General features: G+C 41.4%; 2 protein-coding genes across 3 annotated transcripts in view; one reads left to right on the top strand and one right to left on the bottom strand.

Annotated features, from left to right (window-relative positions):
• Positions 1-277: 277 nt before the first annotated feature.
• On the bottom strand, positions 278-4,578 carry apex1 (APEX nuclease (multifunctional DNA repair enzyme) 1). Of its 2 annotated transcripts, none has more exons than XM_034863258.1 (5): positions 4,445-4,578; positions 3,253-3,384; positions 2,955-3,118; positions 2,676-2,868; positions 278-1,356 (listed from the first exon to the last, which is right to left on the bottom strand). In XM_034863258.1, exons 2-5 carry the CDS (start codon positions 3,311-3,313, stop codon positions 842-844), a joined length of 933 nt encoding a protein of 310 aa, XP_034719149.1. In that variant the 5' UTR covers positions 3,314-3,384; positions 4,445-4,578; the 3' UTR covers positions 278-841. The 2 variants fall into 2 exon arrangements, with proteins under 2 accessions (XP_034719149.1, XP_034719150.1); XM_034863259.1 differs by having other exon boundaries at positions 3,253-3,389; positions 4,444-4,554.
• Positions 4,579-4,736: 158 nt separating this feature from the next.
• Positions 4,737-9,070, top strand: part of osgep (O-sialoglycoprotein endopeptidase) — an 11,130-nt gene continuing 6,796 nt past the window's right edge. Inside the window, exons 1-7 of the mRNA XM_034863257.1 lie at positions 4,737-4,906; positions 5,714-5,833; positions 5,931-6,050; positions 6,692-6,867; positions 6,984-7,079; positions 7,179-7,228; positions 7,336-7,414. Of these exons, the coding sequence (XP_034719148.1) occupies positions 5,719-5,833; positions 5,931-6,050; positions 6,692-6,867; positions 6,984-7,079; positions 7,179-7,228; positions 7,336-7,414 (636 nt within the window). The 5' untranslated portion in view covers positions 4,737-4,906; positions 5,714-5,718. The remainder of the gene's footprint in view (positions 4,907-5,713; positions 5,834-5,930; positions 6,051-6,691; positions 6,868-6,983; positions 7,080-7,178; positions 7,229-7,335; positions 7,415-9,070) is intronic.

Genomic DNA, 9,070 nt, shown 5'->3' on the forward strand with positions numbered 1-9,070 from the left:
AAAATTACCCTTTAAATGGTATTTTAGTTAAGTTTAGAATGGAAGGACTATTTTTGTGACTTTATCTCCTATGCATTTGCAGTGAACTGCATCTAGTATGGGAACTTGTTCTAGCAAGAATAGATTCATGTTGAATGTTCACCATTATACTCAACGTATTTGATTTCCCGCGTTGTGTTGTGATTAACACTCGCAGAGCAGAGTAATGTCTTCAGATGCCACTTGTTTCTGTCTAATCAGCCGGACTCAGTCTTCAAATAATGAACAGAAGAAGAAGAACATAAATCCAGTCTTTATTTTGGGCATGTTTTACAACAGAAAATACACTGCTTTGGAAAAGACGCTTAAAAACATTTTTTGTGCCATAACTAGTTTCTTTTTTTTTGTAACCAGTGTTTTCAATTATAGACAATAAGACAAAAACATACTACAGGCTATGCTGCATGGAGGTGTCAGGTCGGCAGTGGTACACACAGGAGCCTATGGCACAGGTTGTTAATCACCTTCAAACATCTGAGTAGTAGTGTTACATTTTAAGAGAATAGCCAAAATGAAGTATACATCACTGGGTTTACTGACAAATTGTATGAAGAGGGTAAATGGGCATTGCGAATTGTGCCGTGCAGTCATTTTATTAAAGTATTACACAACCTAAGCTACTGTTGAACCCACTGAAGGATTGAGTTGGGAAAGTGTGAGAAACTCCACATGTAACACTTCCCTGCACAAATAGGCCTCACTCTAACACACACTAGCATACGTGAGTTTCAGCCGAGTAGGAATGAAGTACTAAGACAACAGTGAAGGCTATGTAAACCAGTAGCTGGGCTCAGACTCTGACCTACACAGCTATGTGCAGAGTGATGGGGCAGTGGTCGCTTCCCAGGGCCTTGTTGCGGATCTTGCTGTCGCACAGGCCTGGCAGAAGACTGGACGACAGTACAAAGTAGTCAAGCCTCCAGCCCACGTTCTTTCCGCGGGAGTTCATCATGTAGGTCCAGAAGGTGTAGGCGTTGGCCTGCTCGGGGTAGAGCTCGCGGAAGCTGTCGATGAAACCGGACTCCAGCAGCTGGCCGAAGCCCTCGCGCTCCTCGGGGGTGAAGCCGGCATTCTTCTTGTTCCCCTTTGGGTTCTTCAGATCGATCTCCTGGTGCGCAACGTTAAGGTCGCCGCACAGCACCAGGGGCTTCTGCATGTCCAGCTCGCTCAGATATGCCCGGAAGTCCACGTCCCAGGTTTTGCGGTAGTCAAGGCGCACGAGGCCTCTGCCGGAGTTTGGCACATAGGCTGTCACCAGGAAGAAGGTAGGGAACTCAGCGGTGATGACGCGGCCCTCCTTGTCATGCTCTTCGTTACCTGGAGCAGTTGTGGAGGAGGTTTAGGTAACAATTGAATGCAATTATTTCACAAGAATTCAACAAAATAATGAATAGTGTAGGTTTGTGTACACAATGAAAATGAAGAATAGTAAAGACTTAGTCCTATAGCTTAACATTCTTCTTTGGCAGTGTACAACAAAATGTAACTGACAGTCGGGAAATGCTATAATTTGTTTTCTCGCAGAGTAATCATTACAGTTAATGTGAAGCAGCCGCTTAGCTTAGCATAAAGACTGGAAACAGCTAGCGTTGCTTTGTCTAAAGCAACATGACTTTGCGTAAACATATATGCCGACTTTCTTAAACCAAGTTGCTTGTTATCTGTACGTATTGAGATATCCGGGTGTCTTTCTACATTGTATACAGCGGGCGTAGACATACACGCCGCTTGCAGTGTTATTGCGACGGTTGAGTTTAGGAAACGTAAAATGCGGGTTGGGTTTGGGAAAAAAACTGACGGTTTGGAAGTCAACGTAGGCCAAACGGTGTTGATAAACACGCTAAAGAGCAAGTATGCGTCTTGATAACACGCCAATAATGGCATACAAATTGGCGCTGCATACGTCACTTCATGAGATCAGTCTAAAGCGGGATTTATGGTTCTGGGGAGGCTCCACGCAGAGTTTTGGCCAGGGTTGAGCATCGTTTGGATTTTAACGATTCTTTGAGGGGTATAGTTGAAACGGGTCTAATTCTTATTTCACAAATAACAGGAGTGTTTTATTTGTTATTCAATGGTGGGTTGCAGTTTTACATGGCTTTTTTAATGGAAAATAAAGCCACACTAGCGCCGCTTAGTGCGCTACATGGCCGCAACACAAGCGCCTGGGTGCTTACGGAAACCAAAACTTGTGCATATTAAAGTGGGAAGCGATGATCGCATTTGAAACCAAAATCCTCCAAACGATGCCAATAAAGAAACTATTTTAACCGGAATCTTAATTTTTGAACAGATTCCAAGTAGGAATCTGTTCTCGATACCCAACCCTTGTTTTGGCCATAGCCTACGCAAGTGGCCTAAAGTTGAAACTTGCGATTAGCTTTGGAGCAAAAACTCTTGATTCATAGTGAGAGAAACAAGGTCCTGTGCTTCCTGACCAAGGTGTAAATCTGTAGCAGCGAAAGTCAAATTTCTCCTCATGCAACGCTACCATACCAAGGCCGAGCAACGTGCAACAGCATTGATTTAACGTAGACACATTAATGACGCTTAAACATGTGCCTCTACAGCTTGAGGTCTGCTATTCAGGCCCGGTCTTAATTGTTCAAATGACAACATGAGAAGACACCACTCACCAATGCCATAGGTGACTTTTAGGGGTTCAGTCTTGCAGAGCATTGCCACACCACTGTAACCCTCCTTTTCATCTGACGCAGACCAGTATTTGTGAGGGTACTCTGGCATTGAGGTGATGTCAGCAGGGAGGGATTTCTCTGCACACTTTGTCTCCTGCAGGCACAAAACATCTGGAGCCTCCTCACGCACCCACTGGGAGGAAGAAGACAGGCGTTTACAAACAGTGTCACAACATCACTCGGTAGATCATTTGCTGCTTTTGTTCACTAGTAACTCACATCCAGGCCCTTCTTTTTCACCCAGGCCCTCAGGCCGTCAACGTTCCAGGAGGTGATCTTCATGTTGGCTTCACGTCCATCTTTGCTGGTCATTTGGTCAGGAGGATCTTCGTACATTATTGGGGCCTCTGGTTCCTTGGCCTTCTTTGTTTTCTTTGCAGATGCTGCGAGATTAAAAAGAGACCTGGGGTTATGAATGCGGTAGTTCACATATGTTTTGGTCATATAAATGAATTGAAAAAGTTAATCATTATGTGAAGAAGAGTATGGGACTGCGCATAAGTGCATGTTGTAGTACCAGAGCCTGTGTCATTGTCTCCGTCTGCAGCTGCATCGTCTTCCTTCTTGCCTCTCTTCATACTGGAACTCGCTCTTACTGCAAACACACCTCGCAGACACACAACACGCACACACAACAGCACACGCGCCGCTGGAAAAAACAGAAGAGGAATTTACATAATGAAAGTGTTAAGAGTCACATACTACATACACTTTTACTGTTTTTTTTTTGTTTTTAGATGTGACATGAGGGCCAGCAATGTTCAGTTAATACAGCTAGAACGTCTGGTCAGACAGTCGAGTTTCCCCCACAGGGAGGAATATATTTTCTTCTATCTTGACAAAACAAGCAATTTGAAGCATTCCCCTTATATTCTCGGAATTTGTGAGGGGCTTATTTTTTTTCAATATTTTTTTCAAATATAAAACCATTTTATTTGCATTTTACAATCTAACCAATTGTTTGAGAAAAAAAAAATAAACTAAAGAGATAAGTTAGTTTTAGGCATCACAAAATGTGCAGTCCCACCAGGGAACCGATAACTAAGCCAAAACAATACTGCATTTTTTAGTATTGGAAAGTAAATCATTTTAATATTATATAACAATTCAAGAACGATAAAACTGCTGCATTGATCAAATATTTTGGAGATAATTAAACTTGTCAGTGCACTGTGTTGGACTGTGCAGCCTAATGAATACACCGGTCCCAGATGACATAAGGCATTTATTTGTCATTTTGTACTGTACTTTATCAACCGCCATATACAATAATACCGATAAGCAAATAATCCATTAAATGCTTAAGTCCATTCTCAGACAAAGAGGAAGCACGCTGAGCGTTTATTTAGATGCAAGTCGTTGCTGTGGATGAGCAGTTAAGCCACACTAAACACAAAATATTAATACATTTGCGACCCGCTGGATGCAAAATTACCACCATGCATACAAGAGAGCTAAAACCCAACAACCGAAGAAGCTATTTAGCCGTTTTCACTGTATGTATGGGAAGCTATGCTAACGCTAGCTTCTCCTCTGTGACAAAGAGCACAGAGTCAGCAGCGGACGGCCTCCTGGACTGAAATTGAAAGAGGAATAGCCATACTAATTCCTACACAGCTTATTTGATCAATCCACAAATGCAAATGTAGTGAAATTATTTCATTTTAGCCAGCTACACGTTCTAGTAAAGAAAATGCAAATAATCTTACTTGCACAACAGGATGCAAAGACCAGCCAAGTGTATCCTTACAGTCAGTCAGTTACTGCACCGAAAACACTCACAAAAGCACAGTTACCACGTGCTTGCTGTGGCTGTGCTTAGTAACTGCCTAAACGTATGCCTGATAAAAATGACAAAAAAACGAAAGTTTTTTTTTAAGATGACAAAAATACACACTAGACATAACTTGACGTTTGCTGGTATGAGTCATATTGCATTACAATAACATTTCGCTGACTCTGAATTTAAAATATTATTTACAAAAGCTTTGTGGTGAGGCCGTCTCTACAGCCGTCAGTTTCTGGGACCCCGAGCTTCAAATAGAGTAGTTGCAGCTGCAGAAGTTTGCTGCACACAACATTGTGAATTGACATTTTGTACAATTAGTTAATAAGGCGAACTGGCACGAATTTGAATTAATGTGACCGACCAAAGGAAAGCGAAAAGCTAGGTATACCTATTTTGATATTCAATGCTGCGTTAATAAAACGTTAAGCTAGTTTTACGTAGACAGTATGCTGTCCCTGCTATCATAGCAGCTAACGTTCCACAGCCACACAGGGTGACAGTATGGGTGACAGTATACTGCAGGCTAATGTTATGAGTCTTACGTACAGTTTAATGTGGCAGTTTGGCTAATGTAGTACCTCTTTACACGTCGCATTGTTTAACCTTTAAAAGTAAACTTTTACAAAACCTTAACAAAGGCCATGTAAGAATACACTCGATAAAGCACTACATTATTAAAAATCGAATGTTAAGGTTGACTCGGCTCTGCTGTGGAAGCCCATTTCTGACAAGAAAAATAAAACTTATGAAAAGTTATGATTTGAAAATGTATGAGGCGATAAGTCAACATTTTCGTTTATAGAATTGGTAATCATTCGAGGGAAAATATATTGAAATGACATCTCATAATTTTGACGTCATTATTTTTGTCAGAATTTGGGGACTTAAGAAATACATTCATGAAAGAAGAAGACTAAATATAAGTATAAGACTTATATTTATTAGACTTTATACTTATAGGTATAAGACTTATATTTAGTCTCATAGGTCAACCCCCCCCCCCCCAAAAAAAAATACATAAAAAATATATATTTGAAGTGCAAAATACAAAAAAAAAACAAATGTGTTTTCCCTTTGCTTTGCCTGCTGTAATTAGGATTTCGTGTGACAAAAAAAGTTGATTGGTTTATTAATTTATTAGCATTCACTGTAATTGCTTTTCTCTTTCCTAAAAATGTTTTCTTTTTAGCTGCCATGACTGTAGTAATTGGATTTGAGGGCAGTGCCAATAAGATCGGCATCGGAATCATCAGGGATGGTGAAGTGCTTTCCAACCCGAGACGGACCTACATTACCCCCCCTGGTCAAGGCAAGCCAGATTATGTTACATTAACTTCAACGTTGATATGTCAAAGTCCAACAGTCTCTCGCATGTGAAATTGACAATGTGTTATTTTACCCATCAGGCTTCATGCCTAGTGACACCGCCAGGCACCACCGCGCTGTCATACTGACTGTCCTGAAGGAGGCGCTGGAGCAAGCAGGGCTGAAGCCTGCAGACATTGACTGTGTGGCATACACAAAAGGTAACATGACACCCTGACCTTGCAGTCGGAAAAGATTTGTACCAGAAGTTAGTCAGAACAAGGATTGCTGTACATTGTACTTTAACTAGGATTTGGGCTAAAAGTTCAGTATCGCTGGTATTGGGAAGTACTGGAGTTTATGCAGCAATCCGATGCCATGTAATAAAGCCCTAAAGAAAATCTACGTTAAAGTAGTTTATTTATGTTCTTTTTCCATTATAACTGACTGTCAAACTGGATGAAAAAAGAAAGTTCTGTGGTGTTCATTATTTGTGTTTGTTCATGTTTCACAAAGAGTTTAACCTGAGGCGGGCTGACAACAAAGATAGAAGTCATATCACATTCATACTGATCATCTCAATTAGCTTTGTAGCAACTCAATTGGCAATTGCTTGAATTTTACGGATGTTCTTTAAAAGTTACGCACTATTGTTTTAATAACAGAAATTAAATGCGGTAAACCATAGAAACATTAATTTTGTACAATAATTGCAGTTAGACAGTTTGGTAATAATTGTTACAGGCCTAGGCCTCTCTCTCTCTCTCTCTCTCTCTTTCTCTCTCTCTCTCTCTCTCTCTCTCTCATGTCTCACTCCAACTGGACAAACACCTTTCTCTCATTCTCCGTTTTCTCTCCTCAGGTCCTGGTATGGGTGCCCCTTTGGTAACAGTGGCTCTGGTGGCCCGTACGGTCGCACAGCTTTGGGGGAAGCCGCTCCTTGGCGTCAACCACTGCATTGGACACATTGAGATGGGCCGACTCATCACACATGCTGACAACCCCACCGTGCTTTATGTCAGTGGAGGGAACACGCAGGTTGGTGTCTGTATGCGGGCCTCTCTCCCAAAGAAAAACTACTAGTCTGCATGAGTATTTGGGTTTTGTTTGTTATTTGTTTCTCTTTGGTACAAATGTGATTTCTCCCTGTGCAGGTTATTGCATACTCAGAGCGACGGTACAGAATATTTGGGGAGACCATCGACATTGCAGTTGGCAACTGTCTGGACAGGTTCGCTAGAGTTATAAAGGTCTGCAGCATTATGGTCTTTATTAGAGCATCTGTTTACGCTGTATGCTGTATGTGATAGATATGTGTTCATACTTACTGGGGCTGTTTCTCCACTTAGATTTCCAATGACCCCAGTCCAGGCTACAACATAGAGCAGATGGCCAAAAAGTGAGTGAGAGACGCTGTCGCTTCACTTAGCTCTTTTGCGATGTGTTGTATGCTTAGTGTTTGTTTTTACACTACTTAACTTTTTTTTTTTTGCCCATGCTGTTAAGAGGGAGTCAGTATGTAGAGCTGCCATATACGGTAAAAGGAATGGACGTCTCATTCTCTGGGATTTTATCATATATTGAGGTAAGTGTTTTGCTTGTCCGTTGAACTATTTCTAACTAATTAGGGCTATCGGAATAGTTGAAAGTGATATGTTGTCTTTTGACATGGTGAAGATGTAAATAAGGTAAATCCCAAAAGTGATACTCAGGGATACCTGTTGACGCCAACTACATCATGCTTGTGGTTCATGATCCCAACACAGGGTTTCTGTGGGGCCTTAAAAAAGTCTTACATTTCAAAATCAAAATTTAACGCCTCAACCGCTACCACTTATGTTCATTAAAATGGTCTCGCGGCACTTAAGAATATATTTTTTATTCTATGGGGTTAGCGCAGTAGCGCTGAGATTTAAAAGTGGCTGATGATCGGCCACTGTGGTCCCCTGGCAGCACAGGTTGACTACAGCTGCATTTGCTGGTGGCTGATGCCATACCGGTTTAAACCAGTATGCCATCAGCCACACGGGGCGCTCACTACCCCAACCTGTGTCGGTTGTGTTCCACCGGCAGACCGTTTGACGGCATGTAAATGTGGTAACGTTAGGCAACGGTCAGTGACAAACCTTAAAGTAATCTAAAATATCCTTGCAGATTTTCCCAAGCTAGCTATTGTTGTCCTCACTACCGTAGTGGCTTATTTCCACACACAGTGCTTATGCCACGAACGCATCTCTGTAGTAACATACTCAATGATACATCAGTAAAAGAGAGAGAAAGAGGGAGAAAGAAAATAAATGACCTTCCCATTTGCTGGCTTGACACAGACTTAATTTGGCTGAAGAATGTTAACAGTGACGCTAATTAACTGGCTGAGCAGATCTCGTCTTTAAGGGTGAGCTTGACAGGCGAGGTAGGGAAAAAACTCTGATGTTTTGTATAAGACCAACACTTGAGAGATGTTACTAAGCAATTATCTCATGTCATCTGAAGCATGGACGTGTTGTCAAATGACTATGTCAACCCAAAACTATATAAATGCAAATTTGTTGTTGAAATAATATCTAGGATGTTTGTAGATTTTGGTCCAGACATGTATTCTCCTGTGGTTGCTTTGTGGCTTCCACCAAACTCCTTGTCAGTTTTGTAGTGTAGATGAAGATGTGAGATGGTGACGTAGGATGTGTGCAGTACAAATTTGGAGGCAGCAGCTTTTATTACAAAGTCAGGTTAGTGAGCTAGGTGTCAACTTTGGGCTTACTGTAACTCTGGAAACTATCAGAATATCATCGTCATTTCATGTTCAAGACCAGAATAAAATTATTAATCAGCCCGTCAATTAACCAATCAGCTGACAGGAAATAGTGTTACCATTCTGAAAAGGCACGGGCAACACTACTGCAAAGTTAATTGTTGAGTAACAATGACCGTAACATTGAAACAAATCAGCAGAATAACATTGACTTGCAGCGTTCTCTCTTTAAATGTTGAATATTTAATTAGTCACTCTTTAAATAGAATTTGATAAACACATTTAAATACTATGATGTGGATGTGTTGATGTTGAAAGAGATTGTCTAGTTAGTTATCACATGCTCCAACTCCTTCCTGTGAACGTGCTTGTAAGTTCATTGATTAATCCACAATTAAAATCCATCCATCCATCCATCTTCGACCGCTTATCCGGTATCAGGTCGCGGGGGCAGCAGCTCCAGCAGGGGACCCCAAACTTCCCTTTCCC

Source organism: Etheostoma cragini, chromosome 23 (genome assembly GCF_013103735.1).
Source record: "Etheostoma cragini isolate CJK2018 chromosome 23, CSU_Ecrag_1.0, whole genome shotgun sequence".
NCBI lineage: Eukaryota > Metazoa > Chordata > Actinopteri > Perciformes > Percidae > Etheostoma > Etheostoma cragini.